Below are 20,814 nucleotides of genomic sequence, written 5' to 3'. Positions count from 1 at the left end.
TTTCTTTGCTTTGAGTAAGAAAGCATGTGTTCCTTGAGGTACACTCTAACATTCATATAGTTTACAGTCTCTTGGGAGCCCTCAACAGAAAAAATAGCGGATTAAGAACAGCTGTTCTCAGATTTCAGTCTGGTGCAAATTACTGAACGGTCAAATGTTCACTGTTGTTGACTCAAATGAAAACACATCTGTTACATCTGAGCATCAAACCATTGATTGTATTATGAAACATATTCTGGTGTCATAAATTCAAAATCAAAACATTCCCATTGACATGGCTAATCGACACCACTTAAAAGGAAAATGGCAAAACGGCAGAAGGCTGATGAGCCTGATGAGGACTACTGATAAAGGAGATACTCTGCTGCACTCTAGTGGTTTACAGGCTGAAGTGGGACTTTTACAGTCTGCGTGTTTACAGATAAAAGTGTTGTCATACTCTTTTGCTACCAAGAGTGTTTTACTATAAATAACTGTACAACTGATTTACGTCAATATTAGTTAATACTCTTAGTAATACTCTTCAGTTATTTTACAAAAAATATACTGAATATATTCACCACCAATTCAACCAATCAGTCTAAAGAAACACCAAGAACCAGTTTTCAGTTTACACAGCAACATGTGATTTTTATTTATTTCTCAGATGTCATCATCAGAAATATAAACTGCAGTAACGTCACAATTTGCAGCCCTGTGGTCTAGTGATCAGAGATCATCGTTTGCTCAACATAGTGATCAGTCTTTTCTTTTTCATTGTGAGACTTCTGATTGTAAAAGACCAAGCAGAGCAAGCACCTATTTGCCTCAGGTGTGAAAACTACAGCAGACACGTCAAAAACGGAAAAAAAACTCCTTTTCCAGTGTACAAAAGACATTGCTGGGGAAATTAATGCCAGAACAAGACACATTTAATCATTTGGTGAAAGATAATTTGAGCGAGTACATAAGAGTACGACGAGAGAATCAACATTTCTGCAGGTAATCATTAAAAACAAAAGGAAAAAGATTAAGTCTAAATAATATAAAAGCCACATACTGGGAGCCGGTTTGGGTAGAGCGACATGAAACAACACCAGTTTTAGGCTTTTTCTAGAAGTTGTAACGTGATCAAAGTTTGCATACGGCATTGACCTTTTAGGTTTACAGGGCTTTTAGTAAGTAATTGTAATTGATGTTTTGTTACTACGGCAACTACTCCCCAACAAGGAAGTTGTTTTGAAAAGGGCAAGTAAGTATTCAAATTCCATAGCAGCTCTACTGCTGTAAGCCAGTCAGATGTAATGTAAAGGGCATCCATTGTAATGCTCGAGGCTGTTAAAAAGGTGGCAGCAGGGGGCATTGTGGGATACACAAAGGAGGACAGACAGAGTGGAGAAGATTGGGACTACTTGTATAAATTGTGTCCACGTTGGTAGAATAGTATCTCAGCTGTAGCAAGCTGCAAAATAAATCCAAATCCAATCCAAATGTAAACAAACACTGATTCCTCAATTAAATGTTGTACGGAGACATTTTTCTACATTCAAACCAAGAGACAGAGTTATTTGTGTTAAAGACACATTTGTCCTTGGATTCTTTGTTCATAAGGTTTATAAATTACAAAACTGTAAACTGAGTAAATCATTTTCAACAATCTTTGTGACTGTTCGTTTACAGGAGGTTATACTTCAAAAGACGTTAAACTACAGGCAATTTTCACGCTCAAATTAAAGATATCTTCATTTTAGGTTGAATGGAAGCGAGAGTTCATGAGCTGTAGCAATCCCAGTCCCAAAGTGACTATTTTAGAGCTGAAGTAGTTGATAAATTGATTTATCAACAAGCAGAATTTAACAATCAAATAATAATGTGAGTAATTTTCCATGTGAAAATGCAGAAATTATCTGGTTCACCTTCTAAACTGTGTCTAGAAAACCAGCAAAAGTTCTTCAATGATCAAATTTTTGATATCTTCTATCAAAACAAGCATTTTGAGTTCTGTGATGGGCCTTTTTCACCTATTTTATGGACTTCAATGATTAACCAAGACCAACATCAGTCATTAGTTACTTTACTTGCCACTATGTGAAAAGGGTTTTCTAAATTTAGGTTACATGCAGACCACACACACACACAGTGGTAAGTCACACTGGGCCTTTTGTGTCATCGGTTCATCAACTTCATTTGCATTACAGGGAACAGGAAGACACCCACAGCATGTCAACACACTGTCGACACTCTCAACAAAGAAGATATGGATGTTTGGACCATTTTTTTTTATATCTGTGCACTCACATACTTCACTCTCTTACCCTTCATTACTTAATGCTATGTAAACATATTGATAATCAGAAAAATACTATGTCTTTACATTATGTACAAAGTGAATCACTAACCAGCAGTTCAGTGTGATGGAATGTAGGAAAGGTTTCTACCATCCTTTGACAATCAAGGAGTCTCTACTGGTGGTGGATCGGCTACATTAAGCTTTAAGGCAATGCACTGTCGTGGGTGTTGTTGCCATCAAGGCAATGGCACAATGCAGTTTGAAAGGCAAGTGGTGTGAAATGGTCAACAGGGCTGAATTTAGCTCCAGTTTGGGCCTTTTCATGGATTACCTTTATATTCGAGTCACAGAGCTAAGCATCTATTTATAAGAAATAATAATAATCGGTGATCTTTGAAAAGCAGAGGCGGTTGTTTAAAACACTCACAGACTCTTCTAACCATCTAGACAACATGATAAAAAAGACTTTTAACTTATCCAGGAGCCGGAAATTATATTATTCTTTGCTCATTTTGTACAGCACAAGTAACATAAGTAAAAGCCAGTTCTATATATATAATGTCATAACATTATTATGGACAAATATAACTGATAATAAAACTAACAGACTATTGTTTTCAAAGAAACAAATTAGCCAAGAAATTACATATGTGTGTCATTTTACATTTTTAATTTGTTTTTTAATGTTTATATTGTTCTTGTGCTATACAAAATGAGCATGGTCTTATATCATTTCTGGCTACCTGTATCTGAAATACAGTAGCAACTTGGGAAATACCTTCAAAACTGCCAAAATTGCTGTTAAACAACCTTCTGGTATTTATTTTCCAGAATAACAGACCCTTAGCTCTGTGAATTAAACGTAATGGCAATACACGTGAGGCACAAACCGGGGCTACAGTTGGCTGAATTATGACCAGTTAGGGAAATTGTTGCAATTTAACCTTGTTAAGAAAAGTGCAGGCCTAGAGAAAATGTGAAATGACTACATTCAAAGTAGACAAATTAGACCAGACTGTCAAAATAATCACATGCCTGATGATCATTTCAGTGTTTCAACGCTTTTCTCTCCAAGCATTAGCATTAATCGTGTGTTAGCCTACAGTATACAGGAAACATTTCCTACGTGCACGTCTACCCCATGACATTATGGAGGAGTTCTAACACATTTACAAACTACTGATACATACACAAGGTACAACAAGTACCACAGTTGGTATACACTGGCTTATAATCTGTGACTTTATATATTGTAGTAATATTAATATACCAGGAATTTGTAAAAAGTGGCATTGCAGTTTAAAACCAATTTATCTGATTTCGTCTTCATCTTCATCATGCAGAGAAAAATGAACATATTCTACATTTTCTGCTGGTACAAGGCCACTGCGATCTTTTTGAGGTAACAAGCAAAGGAACCAAAAAGCAAACGGAGCGATACTCAACAGGAGGATGCAACAAAACTAAAAGACACCGTAACAGCAGCAAGTTAAGGTACAACAAATCTAGTAACCCTGAATGAAAGACACTGAAACTCAGTCTCAAATTGTCAGAGCTAAATAGCAGCATCATATAGTCAGTAGTGTTCAACATCAACATCATCACAGACAGTAGCATATACAGTACAGTACATAGACAGCTAAGCAGGCAAAGAGGCTCCTGTGTAAAAACACCAATTTGCCATTTGTCAGTTTAGTTAATAACCCCCCAGGGAAAAACAGGAAGTTGTGAAAACAACAGCTTTTTTTGTATGGACAAAACAGAAACACACGGAGCAGTTCATTGCATCTTGCTCTTTGCAATTCATAAACCTGATACAGAGTCAGCTACAGAAGGAACCTTACAAGGTGACATAACTTGAAGGTTTTTTTTAATTTTCTTTCAGATTCCTGTCTTTTGCATGATATGAGAGGATACATCTGCACTGTAGATTGGAAATAAGAGCAAATATCAATTTAGATTAAACTCAGGGAGAAAGTCTCTCTTTCTACTCTAGGTTTGTTTTATTTCCAGGTTCGTTTAGAACTTCTGCTGGGAGTCACCAAGTCTCTAGACTGGATGGACTTTTCAGAAAAGCTATTAGTTTTACGAATATCTTCACGTGTCTGAGGTGGCGGGGGAGTCTCGCTGCGGTAGGCACTGCGACTGGCTGCTTTCACACTTAGCACCCGTCGCAGGTTTGTCCCTTGTGGCCGCTCCTCGCTAGTTTGAACTGTGGGTGACAACCTGTTCTGCTTCACAGGAGTTTGTCGAGCTAGAAGTGAGGGGCTGCGAGACGGGGTGGAGGGGACGGACGGGGTGCTCAGCTCCTTCTTGACCCTGGAAGTCGAAGCTACGGTGTTGCGAGCAAAGCTGGGGACACCGGAAGTGTTTTTTATGCTGAGTGTGTGAGAGCTGCTGTTCTCAGAGGAAGCTCCAGCCTGAGCCAGAGCCTGAGCCTGAGCCTGAGCCTGAGCCTGAGCTTGGGCTTGGGCTTGTGCCAGGGCTCTCATGGTGGAGCGGCACATCTTCTCCTCAGGTGCAGGCTTGGGGATGTTCCTCAGAGGTTTGGCGCTCGGCTTGTGGATGGAAGCCTTTTTTGGGGTTGAGTCACGTGCCCATCTCGAAATGCCGCCTGTGAGGCCGCTTCCCTTCTGAACCTTCGACTCATCAGGAGGCAGACTGGAGTGTCGAAGCGGTCTTGTGGTCTTCTCGCTCCTTCCCCTTGCCGGGGTGCTCTGGTCTCGAAGAGGCCGGCGTGACTCTCCACTGTCATGCACCTCTGCTTTTTTGCTGCTACCTGTCCTTGCAAGCTTGCTAATGGGCACGACTTTGCGCATGCCCTGGCTCTCGCTGCTGGTCAGCGTTCGCACGCTGCGACCTCCACTGGATTTAGTCGCTTTGTTAGCTTTGCTCTTTGTGTGAGCTGGTTTTCTGCTGATTTTCTGAGCATCTTTCTCCACAACTTGTTTTCCCTCAGCAGTGTCACAGCTCTCTGTGTCCCACTCCTCTGTGGTAGGAGACGGAGTCATGGATGCTGCGTCTACAGATTTTGGCGCCGAAAGCTCATTTGTTGAAACAGACTGATCGTTGGGAGACATAGACTCCAAATTAGAGGACAGAGAGCTTGGATCTTGCTGGCTCTCCTGATCTTTGCTGCACTCAGTCATTCTGAAAAGTCCCTCTTTGGTTAGAGACGAGCTTTCAACCTCAGAGTAATCCAAAGTGACAGAGCAGTCTGTTTCTGTGCAGTCTAGTATATAAAACATTGGTTTCTTATTGGATACAGAGGTGTCTAGTGGGAGGGGTGTATCACAGGTTGTTGATGAAACTGTGCTGTTGTCCTCTTCTTCTTTCTCTGGAGAGACGTCAGACTGTGTGGGAGTATCTATTTTACCTTCCCAGGCTGCTTTGGGATCTGCTCTTCTTTCTAAAACTCTATCATGTAGGAGGTTGTCCAGACTTGTGGGAGGTGACGGTCTTTCCCTTTCCAAATCAGTCACTACGACATCCCCCTGGTTGACAAAGTGCATATGATTACTGTTATTGTTTGGACTAGGAAGGTCAAAAGCTTGAGGACCTCGAACTAAAGTGTGCTTCTCCACACTAACATTCATGTGGCCGGTAACTGTGGGGGTTGGAAGATGAGCGGGCTTTTGAAAGACACAAAAGGAATGAGGCAGAGCGCTGCCCTCTGACACAGATGAGTAAATATTGTTGTTGTATGGATCATTATCATTTAGCCCAGAGGAGGAAAACTTGGCCAGTGGGCTGATGGGCTCAGTTTCTGCATGGGGAGACGTCACCTGCCTGTCACAGCCCAGCTCACGGTTGTCGTCCTGGGCCGAGATCCAGGGGGTTGTTTTACGTTGCATGATGCGGCCCGGCCGAGGTAGGCTGTTAAACTTGGAATAGTCTGTGGGATTCCCAGTTCCTCCAAATAGTTCAAGGTATCCTTGGAGCTCTCGGTCCGCTATGGAGGTCATGGTGTGACGGTGCCGGCGGGCGCTGGCAGAACGTCCCAGCGGGCTATGTGGACTCTGAGACCTCTGCTGGAAGAAGTCCAGAAGCCCTTCCTTGGTGAGCATCTCCACGTCGTTCTCGCTGCTGCTCCGACCAAATACGCTGCTCTGATCCGCACCCGACCAAGCAAAGCGCTTTTCCTCCAACTCTCTTAGACGACGCTGTCTGGCTGCTTCCTTCAACTCGCGATCCGTGTTGTCCTGAGAAAAAAGGAGGGGAAGGAGGAAGAAGTGTTTAGAGGCAGGCAGGAAGGAATACAAACCAATAATACAATAATATCAAATCAGATGAGAAGAAATTAACATTTCAAGCATCCTTTTACCTCTTAGTGGATATTTCCCAGTTATTTCAACATGGGTCTTAATTTCAATGTAGAAGTTGTAATAAACCAGAATGGTCTGTTTACTAAAACTGACCTTGACAGCTTTCTTGAACTTGATGCAGAAATCTTGAAAGATACGGAAGCACTCATCAAGCTTAAAGGTGTCCTTGTCTTCGCAAAAGAAATCGATGAGGGCGTTTCCCTCTTTACGCAGATCCAGCCTGCGTCTCTTCAGGTCCTGAAGTGTCTGTGCTGAACTCTAAGACAGGACATCGGACACACGCATTTTTTACTCTATAAAATGTTGTACACTTTTATGGGTGTCATTGTCTATGGTACTTGAGTCAGCAGTGCCAGAAATGTACACTGGCCTGGATCCAACTTTCTGTATGTGTGTCTGTGTATATAATGTATTATGTAACTACAGTACTGCGGCTTCACCTGCAAAAAGGGCTCCAGCTGCTGCAGTAGCTCCTGGTCTCCTTGAACCTTCTCCTCCAAGGATTTAATCCGAACGTATAAGGAGGAAAACTCCACCTCGATGTTTTCTACTGAGATTCTACATGAAAACATTACAGCAGAAAGGAAATGTGCTTAAAGAATTTTTTTTAGATTAAATACATAATAATCATATTATGGACATCAAACTGTCCTGATAACGCTGCTTAGCGTTAAAATATTTGACAGCATTTTGCTAAATGCACTGTGAGACTGTCAGCTGTTAAAGGTGAAGATAGGACCGCTGTGAGAAAATGTGTTCACATATCCTGAGGGAGGGAGGGAGGGAGGGAGGGGAAGTCTTGGCTCTCTCTGGTGCAGAAGCTGTACTGACTTCACACAGAGATGACCTTGTGAAGCTGACAGAGCCTGACAGCCACCAGCATCACACACACACTGCATTCTGAAAATGACTCTCAGAGTACTGCACTTAAGTCAGATGTCAGCCTGCGTAATGAGGCTGGATGTTACTGTCAATTCAGCAGTACATAAAAATGTTAGAACCTCAGGTTTGAACAAATGGTTGTTCACACTTCTGGTCATTTACAGAACACAGAAATAAAAGATAAAAGAAGTACATGCTCAACATTTATTTATAACAAGGGTATTATGGAATAGTAAATGTTGGTGTTACTGGTGTTATTACAGTGTTGTTAAACTAAAACCTGGTACAATAATGTGATTCATGCAGAGCCGGTAGCACTGGCTTTTGAACAATGCTAAAAACTACCTGTTTTCAGGTAACTGAGTGACCAATCACTCTCTTTGGGGCAAAACTGGTAAGACTACATTTACAACGTTGTCTAAAAATGTCAGTAACAGTTTACCTGGATGCACTCTGGACATCATGAAGTTTCTCTGGAAACTTGAGCAGCTTCTCGTCTTTTTTCTTTGCCTCCTGTGTGGAGAAACAGATCATGCAATTTGCATCCGAATGTTTGTTACCGTGCACAATAAAGTGGCATCATTGCAGTGACAAGGACTACTCTTTGTTTGGTTATGTAAGTGCTTGGCCAACGTCTCTTGGCTCTCTTCTGTTTCCTGTCACCATCTGCTGTCCACCTGCCCTCCTGTAGTCCTAGTATTTGGATGCTGTTTACATACGCACCACTGCTGTGAAAGATTTATATAAAGCTAACTCTTTATGGCTGACAAATGACTGTCTCTTTATTCATGTTGGACTGAAATATGGTATTTTTATTTTTATTTCATATATATAAAGTTTTGTGTGATTTAACTGTAGTAATCATGATCCACCACAGACTTTCAAAGTAAAAGAGTTTCCATAGTACATTACATTACTGCAGTTTAGTGTATCTCATAGGTACAGTGTACAGTCAGTACATTAACAACAAACAGGACCTCTGTGTTAAAAAGGTGCTATATAAATAAAGCTTTTCTTACTTACTTACCTACTTACTTAATGGGTGAAAATTTTTTTTTTACTATTTTACTTGATGTAACACAATAAGTAACCCTACAACAAACAGTAGCCATGTGAAGATTTCAACATTCAATTTAATACTGACATTGTATTGAGAGAAGTTGATTTAACTCTAAATTGCCCCCTTTGTAGTTTTGTATTGGGTTATATAAAGTAGTACAGGTATTAAAGCTGCAGTAGGAAACTTTTATGAAAATAAGTTCTTGTCATGTATCCGGACAGTAGTACATGAGAAAGATAGTCGGTTAAAAAACAGGTTCCTCTGGCTCCTCCAAGTGCTCCTAATGGCATTTGCAAGAACCCACCAGGCCTGAACGAAAACAACCAATCAGAGCCAAGAAAGATATAGTGAACATTTAAGCAAATATGAATAGTTATTTTCATAAAAGTTACCTACTGCAGCTTTAATTGTATGATATGCATCCTATTGTATTACTGGAATCTTCACTAACCATGGCGACAAAGTGCAGCAGATTCATTCCTGGCTTGTTGGCCTTGGTGTCAGCCAATGAGAGGAGGGATGACAGCTTGAACCCCACAGCGTTGCCTGCGTAGCCACCCTGAGAACCACAGACGGACAAATGAAAGATCTCAAAGAAACATATCAAAATGTTAAAAAGATAAGATGGTGATATTCTGAAATCAAATTCCATGAAAAGACCAAAACCAACAATGAACTGATCTACAAACAAATCTAGCCTAAGTAGCCAAAGCTTGGTATAGATTATTCCTCTGTGTTATGGACCTCTATTGGTGTCCAAAAAGGAATCATTTTAAGAAATACACTTATTTGCATTTTTGGTGGGATTAACACAAGAAGATTGATACCACTCTTTTAGAGCAAGGAACCAGTTAGTTTAGTTTAGCAAAAAAATTGTAAACAGGGGGAAACAACTAGCCTGGCTCTGTCTGAAGATAGAAAAATCAGACCTCAACACCACAACAAAATAAACAAACTAGATACAACATGTTAATTAGTGACTTTTAACCTTCGGACAGAGTCAGGCTAGCTGTTTCCCCTGGTTTTCAGTCTTTATGCTAAGCTAAGCTAAACCAAATGCACTAATTACTCCTGTTAAAGTAATAATTGCCAAAAACTACAGAGCTCAGCTAAAGAAATTACTTAGATGACAATATATCTGTGATGTGTTTTTAAAAATGTATGTCTTCAGTAGGAATGAATGGACACAAAAAGAAAACCACATTGTTTTTTTTAGAAAATATATGAAGTAAAGTGAGCCTAATCCTTTAAACCAGACAGGACAGGAGAGTGGTAATAATGTATTAAGTGAATGTAAGTTTAGACTCACAGCGTTCATGATGTTTCCGGCCTGCAGCACCAGATGCAGAATGGCATGAAGCTCCTCGCAGCTCATCAGCTCTATAGGATGAGATCAATATAAACTCAATTAAAGAATCCAGAGCAGATACCATCAGTGCATTACAAAGTACTTCACTCTCATTTACCACCACTACACAGAACCACTATCAGCTCTAATGACGGCCGATAGGAAGTTAACTGAAACTCCTTTTTTGCATTTTGACCATCTTTCCCTTTTAGTATCAACAGTGAGGGCAAATGTTAAATACTGTTGAAAGTTTTCATTAAATGGTGTCATTAAAAGTTTGACTTAATTCGTCCCTTGCAGCGTTTAACGGATAGCTCTGCAATGCAGTGAAAAGGTCAGAGTACTGTAGAAGAGGGTTTAAGAAAAATCCAATAAAGCCCAGAGAGGCAAGTGTGACTCAGCTAAAATGACACAGGCTCAAGTGATGGTTGCAAAAAAACCCCAACATAGTTTATAATATTTCTCACAGTTCCTTGGTCAGTTCACAAACACCCAGAATATGTTTGGAGATATTAATACAGGTATGTGTGTAGACTTGTGTGTGTTATTTTACTATAAATTACACATGGGATGCATTCTTGTCCCCACTCAGGGTGAACTGTTACAACTCTGGTGAAACTTTTTATCTAGTTCCATCATCTGGTCAAAAGGTCCAATATTAGTAAAGCCTTAGTTGTACGTCATGCAAATTATTTTAGCATGCTAATATGTTATATCTGCATATTATTATTTTCTATGACCATGTTGGCATGCTATCATTTGAGCATTTAGCTAAAGCATCACTGAACAATACAGCCTCACTAAGTTGTTAACAAATTTGAAAGGATATTATTAAAAACTTGTTGCTGTTATTCTGCAGCAGCTCAGCATGTTTGACAAAATGGAGGTAATACACACAAAAAATTGTGGCAATTTTTGCAAACTTTGAAAGTAAATTATATACTTTAAATAAGATATAATTTATATATATTTAAAAAAAAATCAACATTAAAACAGTTTAAAGATGACACAGCCTTGTCTTTCCATTCTGTCCCCACATCACTGTATCTCAGGTGACACATTCCTACTTTTTGTACACTGCTGACAGCTCAAATATCTGGGTCACCTGTCTGAGTACATGTGACTGTGTGTGCCTGTGTGCATGTGTGTGTGCGTGTGTGTGTGTGTGCGTGTGTGTGTGTGCGTGTGTGTGCGTGTGTGTAGGTAGCAGAGCCCGTGTGTTATTACCTTTAGTGGCGACGCGGACGACATCGATCTCGTGGCTCATTACAGCACAGGAAGGGAAGAACTCTTCCTGGAGGACAATAGCCTCGATCCGAACCTCGAATCTGGCAGAGAAGAAGAAGAGAGTGGTCAAGAGGTGAAACATTATTTTCAGGGATTTTTATATATGCATACATAACTTGACATATCTTTATCTTGGGCTGAGTGGCAGTGGGAGCTGATGCACCTCCAGATAGTCATGACTCATTTAAAAAGTATTGTTACTTAATTTAATACTCTCTGAAAGTAGTATCTTTATTCCAATCAGCCAACCAGTTTTACTTCTGCATCATACCCAGTAGTTATTTTATCATCTCCATTACACTAATACTACTTTAATGTGTTATCACCTGTTTTTGCAGAAAAAGAAAATTTGGATTTTGATTAAAAAATTCCATAAAATATAGAAACCTTTAGTGTTTGACTTAAATATTTACAGATAGGGTCATTGTAACATTTTGGGAATAATCTACAGATTATTACTCAATCATTGCAAACTCTAGTACATTACATTTAAAACTGTGAATGTGCACTGTCCATTAAAACCCATAAATAAAAAAAAAATTAAAAAATTTTTTTAGTGATTGAGGAGAGACGTAAAAGTTTGATGTAAAATGTCCATAAAATGCAAATTTATGGCGCCCGGATAGCTCAGTGGGTAGAGCTGGCGTCCCATATACCGAGGCTGAGTCCTTGCTACAGCGGCCCAGGGTTCGAACCCGACCTGCGGCCTTTTGCTGCGTGTCATCACCTCTCTCTGCACCCCCTTTCCTGTCTATCTTCAGCTGTCACTATAATAAAAGCGATAAAAAGCCCCAAAAATATACTAAAAAAAAAAAATAAATGCAAATTTATCTTCACAAAATGATTCGAAAGAACAAACATCTTCTTCTTTTACTGACAGTAAAAGAAGCAACTTCACACTTCCGTTTTTTACTGAAACTACACTATGTACACAGCATTGAAACCAACTTACTGAGGCACCTGGATCAAGAGGTACATAAAGGAATCGACCAGTGTCAGCTTGTCTGGGTCTCCTTTAAAAGCCTGAAGTTTCTTGATCTGTTGGGAAAACACAGAGAGAGAGAGGAAGCTCAGCAGGCTGTATTGTTTTCTATCTACATTCACTCTTTTATCATATCAACACAGATGTCCATAAACACAGACCTCCTCTGCGTCAGGCAACAGCTTCAGGAGGTCTTTGAGCAGCTCCGCACCATAGACCTTTCCTTCTCCACGTCGTATGTCTTCAACAATAGAGCGGTTGGACCTGGAAGGCAGACGGTTCGTTTCAATTTAGTTTGATGATAAATAGCACAGGTGCCCTCTTTTAATGCTTGCTCCCTTGTGTTTACAAAGGCACTTAATCCAGCTGTGACTCACAGAGTCAGACGTCCCTGTCTGGCTTGGCCTCATTAACAGGAAAACAAGCCAAAAATATGGACAGTGACAATATAAGTAAAATGAAAAACACCCTCTCCAGTGGATCTCCAAATTACAACCTGAAATGTTTCAGCATCTAATCAGAATCAGAATCTGGTTTATTGCCAAGTAGGTTTTCACATACAAAGAATTTGCCTTTGATCAATTGGTGCGTCACAATTAAAAATAAAAAATACAAATAAAGATAAAATAGAGACAATAAAAAGAGACAATATATTAAAAAAAGAGAGACAACATAGATTCAGGTTGGGTGGTGGGAATAAGAGTGAGTGGGGGTCCCCTCTTCTGTACATTTCATTGCTCCTTACACACCCGACATGACATTCCCAGTTCAATATGTATTCTCAATCATCAGTCATTACTGCTAATGACATTCATCTATAAATAATTAATAATTAAGGATCTTACATATTTAAAGAGCATTTTTACCTCACAAAATATAAAACTAATATTAATATGTATTTCTTATCAATTAATTAGTTTTGTCCACCAATAACATCTGGGGTGCCAAATCGAACATTATGGTGGGCCCAACTTTTGGCAGCCCTGATCTATGACACATCAAAGTCTGTAGTACTGCAACACAATTCCCAATTACATCACCGCTATAAAAGACAACCATTAGAAAACCCTCAATGACAATACGCAGTAAGCTGACACCTTACAATATGATGCAACCCTAACCCTTAAACAGTAGCTCTGTAATGAATCTCACCTTTATGAGCATTATAATATTCACTGACTGTATCGGATACATGTTTATTCAACTCTGAATAACTGGACTTTGATTGTTGTATTGGATCAAATTATACTGTGAGTTATTCTGTCTGTATAACTCCAGGTGGAGTAACAGTAAAACTACCAAAATAGGGACAGCACAAAAACTAATCTGTTACAGTGTAAGAGTCTTATGTTTATGGATCGCTGCATGATTAATTCTACACTATGAAATTATGCTGTGAAAAACATAAAGCAGTTTATGAGAGGATAAGATATTAGTGTCCAAGAACTCCACCTGAGCATTGTTTACCTTAAAGTGAACCGGTGTCATACTACATTTTCTGCAAAGACAATCTTTGGTGTTTTACAGTTAGAGCACTTCCAAGGCTTGAAACTAACTCGATTAAAATCAAGTCAAGTCAATTTTAATTATATAACCCAATATCACACACACAAAAATAAACACTATCTGTGATGAGGCCAATGCTCAGTCAGTCCTGAATATGGCTGACAGTCAAATGTCATTAAAATCCAGTGGGGAGCAATGCAAATACACCGGCATGCAAAACAGACACCTAACACACTTTTTGTGCTTAGCTCTAGACGACGTACGTAACACAATGCGGAGTCTGGCTGAACACACCTCGAAATTTCCTGAACCAATTCATTAATTATAAACAATAGAGAGCTGAGAAAGCCTCTTAAGAGTAACTGACACAGATTTTGACCCTAATCTCCCTCTCTTATAAAGGTCAGGAACTAAAACACAAACTGAAACTGACAATGTTCTCAAGATACCATCAATGTTGGGTCTCATATCTCTGGGACAGCAGTGTGAACAGCTGAAACACACTCTACTCAAATGTGGTACATTTGGAAGGATAACAAAAACCTTCCTCTATCAGTCTTACTCCCTTCCTAGTCTCTCTCTCTTAGAATTTGTCAGCCATAGAGAAAACTGTGTGACAAATAAACAAGTTCGATAGCTCACGGCCCTCCTCATAATGGCCAAATATCTCTCTCTCTCCTCAGTAGTTGTGACAGCTTGTAGCCACAAGCTAACTAAAAGTTTGCCTGTTAAATTATAAATCCACCACCTTCCTTCCTTCTAACACTCTTTACCCCTTATTCTACACTTGTGGCCTCATAATCTGGACTTTAAGACCATAATATCTCTAAAACTGTTACACAACCACACTGAGTTTCATTATACTCATTAAATGTATACTGTATATGCACGCAAGTGACAGATTTATGGAAAAACCTGAATACACGAGTGGAGAAAGATACAGTGAATAGTTTGGTGAGTATGAAAATGATGTGAACCATTTCCAGTCACAGGATCTCATCTCAATAAGTAGCTGTGGGATAATTTGGGCCAAAACACCACACTGGCAGCTTTATGATACACATCAAAACACCAGAACCCATTGTTTTCTATGAAAGGCCACATAAGCAGCTTAAGTGGGGAACAGAACAGTGGTGCATCCAGACAAATTGATAGTTTATTTATGAATGAAGAGAGGACAAGTGATGGACAGAGTCTGCTGCATTTTTTGGTTCATTCGCAGTCAGAGTTTATTTTGTAGTGAGTGTGCCACTGTGTTATTTCTCATCCTTGATCTATGATAATTACCCATAAAAGCTAAAGTAATTTCATCAAATTTGCTTCACAGACCAACACAACAAGACAACTGTACCTTGATACTTTCTCGGTCTGTATGACACATCTACTGTGTGTCAAACTGATGAGTAGCAAATGACACAAAGTTATGCGAAGCGGTCATGAAAACAACAAATAAGGGGATTAACAAGTCTTATTAGACTCTAGAAACTTGGAGAATCAAAGCCGTTCTGGAAGCTTACTAAGACATTTTATGTTGTTTTCCTTTCATTTGTCACCAATCTGCGCTACAGACTCCACTGAGCTTTATAATAAAGCAGGTGGAAAACTTACTTCTTGAACTGCTTCAGGAAAATGCCCACATTCATCCCCCTCTTGGAGTCAAGAATACTGATCTGAAAACAAAGGAAAGACACCAAATAATATATGGTGTAATATATGATGCATGGTTGTGCTGCAGCTTTGGTTAAACACACAATGAAACACAGATATGTACCCACACACATCCTGGTTGTTGTTGCTTGTGTTACCTACACCCCACCCGTATTCAACCTATGGGACAGTGAAATTCCAAAAATTTCCACACAAAGAGTAACAACTAGAGATACAGTATGTGTGCAGAAATGGTGGCATTATATAAACTCTCTAAGGAGTGTTTAGTAACAAGTGTTCACACTGTTCATACTTTGAGGTTTGACCAGCTGCAGTCGGTTCATTGTGGGGAGAGTTACTCTGTGAGTCTCCCTTCACCTCACGCACATATTGCTTTACAGTTCACGTTACTTTCCAGGAGTCCTTGGTGACGCAAGCATGCTTTTGTTCTGGTTATGAACACAAATAATTTTTTTACACTCAAAGAAAAGCTGTAACTGAGCACCGTTACCTAACTCGTCCCTGCAGGGATATCTTAATACAGTGGGAGCAGTGTAGAGTAATGCAATGTAGCATTGTATGGTTATGAATCTGGGACTCTCTAATCCTGCCACTGGTGTGTTCAGGACCTGAGGTAACCAACCAATTGGAAAATCAATGACAGTGAGTGTAAGAGTTTGTAGGCTTCAGGACTCACTAATCAACCTGTGTATTTTCTAAATGTGAGCAAACAGAATAGAGTCAGCATAATTTAATATTTCCAGTTAAAATCTTAGAGCGCTTCAGTTGGTAGACCCTCATCAAGCAAGATTCAGGCCTAAATCTTGATTGTGACTGTCAGTATGAAAGATTTCTGGTTCCTTCTCAGTTTACAGAGTCTTTGTTCTAACATCTATTATTAGGACTTAATGGTGTGCAAAACACTTGTTCAATTAGGCTTGGTTTCTTTTTAATAAAAAGGAAAAATGTAACTCTAAATCTGAACACCTTCTTGGTCTAAAATAAATCGAGGCAATTATCTCAGCCCTCGAGTCCGTCTCATGTCTGTGTTTGACTATGGAGATATCTCACACTAATAGGCTGCTCGTTCTGCTTCAAAACAACTTGATGCAGTTTCATTACAGGACATAAATAATGCACTCATCATTGTATACTTTATGAAAAAACTAATGTGGTCCTCACTAGCATCAAGAAGAAAACTATACACTATAATTTTTGTTCAGAAAATGTCTCCTGCTGAAGCTGCCTCAGTATATCTCATATCTTCTTAAATTTAAAGCAACGGATCAGAACTGGATAAATCTTTACACGGTACACACTGAACAAGTAAACACTGAACTTGTGAAGGCTGCCTTCCATTATTGTACCATATGATGAAATGAAGTAAAACAGACCTTTAACATCATCCCAATTGATGACTTTAAACGTTTAATTCATGACCTTTTTCAAGATGTCTGTGATTGTTTATGATGCTGTTTGTTTGTGCGTTTGTGTGTTTGTTCAATGTCCCCACTCCCTCTACTGTACTCAGATCGCTCTGGTAAAATATAGCTTTATTTAATATATACAAATACAAATACAAAGACTTATTATTTTATTTTTATAACTTAAGTTATATAACTTTTTCTGTACTTCTACTTGAGTATAGAATGTGCTCACTTTTGCCACCTCTGCTGATTTACTAAAGGTTATATAACATATACCGAAGATTGTTAAAAAGTAGTTGCAGTGGTCCTGTGTGTTGAATATACTGACTTCCCAGACAAAGGGCCACTTTAATCTTACAATAATTGATGTAACCTAAACTCCATCATCACCTGTCTTGTGGTTGCTGGTGTAAGAGTTACAACAGACTGATTACAACTACTCACCTCATCCTTGCTGCTCTCCTTGAAGGATCGGGACCTAGAGACACGAGTTGAGGTTCCATTGGCCGCTGTCGTCCCACGTATGCCTGTCACGGCCTCCTCCTGCTGCCCGAACAGCTCCTCCACAGAGCGAACATCGATCTGGTATTGCTGCTGCCGCACCGCCATAGTCCAGATGTTGGGCTTCCCGCGTACCTTTTCCTCCGGTATCGGCTTCCAGAAGAAGCTGCGGACGCGCCGCTTCTTTCTCGCGTTGTGGTTGGTGGACGTGCTTGATGGAGGTGGAGGGGGCGGGGGTGCTCCTGGAGGTGGGGGCGGCAGGGGAGGAGGTGGGGGAGCTTCATGCCTGGAGGTGTCGGGGTCATCGCTGAGGGAAGGTAGGGTGGTGTGAGTGTGTCCAGACATAGAGGATGGGTCGGAGGTGGAGATGGAGGAAGTGGTGCAGCTGCTCCCCTCGCTGCTGCAGCTCTCTGGCTCATTGGTTCGGGCTGGACAACTCATAACAAGCATCACAGGGGTAAAGCAGTCAGCATATGAGCTCTATGCTGAGAAAGTATGGTCCACAAACTGATTATGTTTGATCAGTATATCCTCTTTTTCAAAACAATGTCCAAAGAAGTAATTTGTTTTCTTTTAGGTGCATCAATTCACTCTGAAGAACATTAAAATGCTGCAGTGTACGTCCCCTCACTGCTTGAAGAAGGTTGGTGTCCCTTCATCTAGTCACAATGAAGGGAGTATGTCCTTTGATTCTGTCCATCTCCATCACTCAGCTGGTCATCCATCGTGCTGAGCAGAGCCTTTGAAGGTTACCTCCCAGGGGGAGAGGGCGGGGGGCTGCGATGGCCATGGGGCTACAAGAGCAACAAGAACAACATAGGACGGGATTATACAGAGGCAGTCATGCATGATGTCATGGACAATCTGAAATTAGGGGAAATTAAGGGATGCGATAGATCAAAAGAGAAGGGGTACCCAGTCAAAGGGGCTCACGATAAGGGAAATGGCAAGTCCTATTTTTTTCTATTTTTGAAGGGCTTTGAAGTCAGGCTCTGGGGTGTATAATGGTCAGAGACATTACACCCACAGCTTAGCTTCTGTTACACAGTTTGGTATCATTTTCATTCTTAAGGAGTTCTCATGTAGCGGGCTGCTAGGAAAGATAACAAGTAATTGCAAGATAAAACAAAAATATGACTTTCACAAATAGTCTAATTTAACACTGTAACACAGTGGTTTCTCTATTGCTCTAGCAACAGGTCGACACTCATTTGGCCACAAGGTGAAAAGTTGATTTGTCAAAAAAATAAACAAGTTGAATTGAAATAAATTCTTGCTGCATGTCTAATACAAGTCTATTCAACTATTTCTGGCTTAATTTCATTCCTTGCAGAGACAGTATACGATGAACTCCCGTCAAGTGAAAGGCAACAATGACTAAAATCCAATTTACTGATTTAACTCAGAGGGAAATATACTGGTTGCCAATCAGCATGCAGTACTGACTGTAGCTTTCTGGAAAACAACCAGAAAAAAGTTGAGATCAGGCAAATTAATCAAAAGTGCTCATCTGTTATCTTGCTGGGGAGGACTCAAAATTCCCCCAAATACAGTACTTCTAAAGAAGGACTCTTCTGTTGCATTATAACATATAAAACATATAAAACTCAGATGCCAGCTCACTGTCAAGGTGGAGAAGGGCACGAGCCGAGGAACGTGAGCTAACAGAAACCTCATAGTCTTTATCTACAACCAGTAATTTCACAAGATGACATACAGCTGCAATGATCAGTTAGTCAATCAATAATAATAATAATACATTTAATTTAATGAATCTAAATCAGCACCACAAATCAACTACATTGACAACAAATTACACATAAAAGAAAAAAGTAGTGCAAATACATCATAAAACAAACATGAAGTCAAATGGTTAAATTAAACATACAGTATTTCAACATATGGAGCACCAACTACCATCAATATGAAGTGGCGGCTTCTTGGTAACAGATTGTAAATGTAATTGACACTGGACTTTTGAGGCTATTAGAGATATCAATATTTTAAGGGCTGCAACTAATGATTATTTTAATTATCATCCAATTCTTAATATTAATACACATTTTATTTACTTTAATGTAAGTAAATGGCGGCAATAAAAAAAAAAAGTTGATTTATCAGTGTGGCTCCATTGCAAATGTTAACTGGCGAGATGTGTAGAGTGCAGGCTACTTGAAATATCTAGTTTTCGTCTTCTAGACTAAGCCGGCTTTAGATTGAAATAAGTCTTCTAAAACACCAGAGGATAATTTAGTGAACACAGAAGTGGTTGTTGGTGATGAGGTAAATAAGTACAGGAAAAACCCAACCAGTCTTCAACCTGACAGACCAGAAGGGAAGGAAGTAAATCGCCCACCCTCCCCCTGTCCACTCTCTCTCCGTCCAATCAACGGTTGCACTGAAGCTCTCAGTTGGAGGGAAACTGGTTTTGTTTCAGGACAACACATCACTCACTGCCACAGTTGACATGGTCGCAGTGATCTGATACTCTTCTTGTCTAAACAAAGAAACAAATGGTGCATCTGACAAAAAAGCAGGAGATGAATCAGAGACGGTGGTGATGGGGGTGATAATACGTTGCTTCCAGCACCTTAACAGACAGAATTTGGTTTCAGGGCAAAGAATCTGCTTCCAGATCAGTCAGAGCACTTTCTATTGCTGTTCAGATTAAAATAAAACATGCTGACACCATAAAAGAGGCCACTTTCTGGTAATTTCTAGAATAAACACTTAGTGGAAATCTCCCATGAGTAAGCAGCCTTGTCCAACTGATACTCAGAGATTATTACTAATTAATAAAGCAGACGTCACAAATGGCCTCATGTTGCCAACATCAGCCTGCATGCTCAGCTGTCCCGTCCTCAGAGCTGGACCACACCATCACTCATGTCTAATTCATAAGACTGTGAGAACATCTGACCTCACACCGAGTCAGCTCCCTCTGTGGTGCTAAAAACATGGTTACTCTAACAGAGGCTATGGAGAAAACTAAGGGAAACAAAAGGGGTTAAACTGTCTGCCACCACACATGTTGCCTTTAATTCTCTCTTAAACATTTTTTCATGCCTCAGTTTTTGTATGAACTTTAGATGTACCATGGTACCATTAGTTAACCATCGTAGTTGTAGCTTTATATTTAGCGTACGGACGTGAGAGTGGTATCAATCTTCTCATGTAACTCTCAGCAAGAAAGCAAATGAGTGTATTTCCTAAAATGTTAAACCGTTCTTTAAACTTGAACACAGCCTGCAGTTTTCCTGTCGGCTCTTTTAACTGCAGTGAAACAGATATCTGATCACTGTGTGTTAATGTGGTACATTAATCCTGCCTCTCGAAAGAAATCAGCTCTGTGACAGTGATCGATTTGTGGTATTTCACATTCATTTAATATTTCAAACTGCATGAGGGGACAATAAACCAACCAACAAGGCTGTAACTGACATAAAATGATTTACAGAGGAGGAAACACACCTGTCAGTAACACTATACAGAGGAGCCCTGAGGGAGAGAAAGATGGTTTCCAGATTCCACACATCCACCTGCTGCTATGAATGAACACAGACAGATTGTGGGGCGTCCT

General features: G+C 39.9%; 1 protein-coding gene across 1 annotated transcript in view; it reads right to left on the bottom strand.

Annotated features, from left to right (window-relative positions):
• Positions 1-602: 602 nt before the first annotated feature.
• fhdc1 (FH2 domain containing 1) overlaps positions 603-20,814 on the bottom strand; it is a 31,420-nt gene continuing 11,208 nt past the window's right edge. The window contains exons 2-12 of the mRNA XM_051385222.1: positions 17,178-18,028; positions 15,268-15,329; positions 12,315-12,417; positions 12,124-12,209; positions 11,112-11,212; positions 9,846-9,916; positions 8,988-9,095; positions 7,919-7,989; positions 7,035-7,152; positions 6,688-6,852; positions 603-6,471 (exon numbers count right to left, since the gene is read on the bottom strand). Of these exons, the coding sequence (XP_051241182.1) occupies positions 4,273-6,471; positions 6,688-6,852; positions 7,035-7,152; positions 7,919-7,989; positions 8,988-9,095; positions 9,846-9,916; positions 11,112-11,212; positions 12,124-12,209; positions 12,315-12,417; positions 15,268-15,329; positions 17,178-17,684 (3,591 nt within the window). The 5' untranslated portion in view covers positions 17,685-18,028 and the 3' untranslated portion in view covers positions 603-4,272. The remainder of the gene's footprint in view (positions 6,472-6,687; positions 6,853-7,034; positions 7,153-7,918; positions 7,990-8,987; positions 9,096-9,845; positions 9,917-11,111; positions 11,213-12,123; positions 12,210-12,314; positions 12,418-15,267; positions 15,330-17,177; positions 18,029-20,814) is intronic.

The sequence above is a fragment of the Dicentrarchus labrax genome, unplaced genomic scaffold (assembly GCF_905237075.1).
Source record: "Dicentrarchus labrax unplaced genomic scaffold, dlabrax2021, whole genome shotgun sequence".
Classification (NCBI taxonomy): Eukaryota; Metazoa; Chordata; class Actinopteri; family Moronidae; genus Dicentrarchus; species Dicentrarchus labrax.
This window is presented reverse-complemented; position numbering and strand designations above follow the sequence as displayed.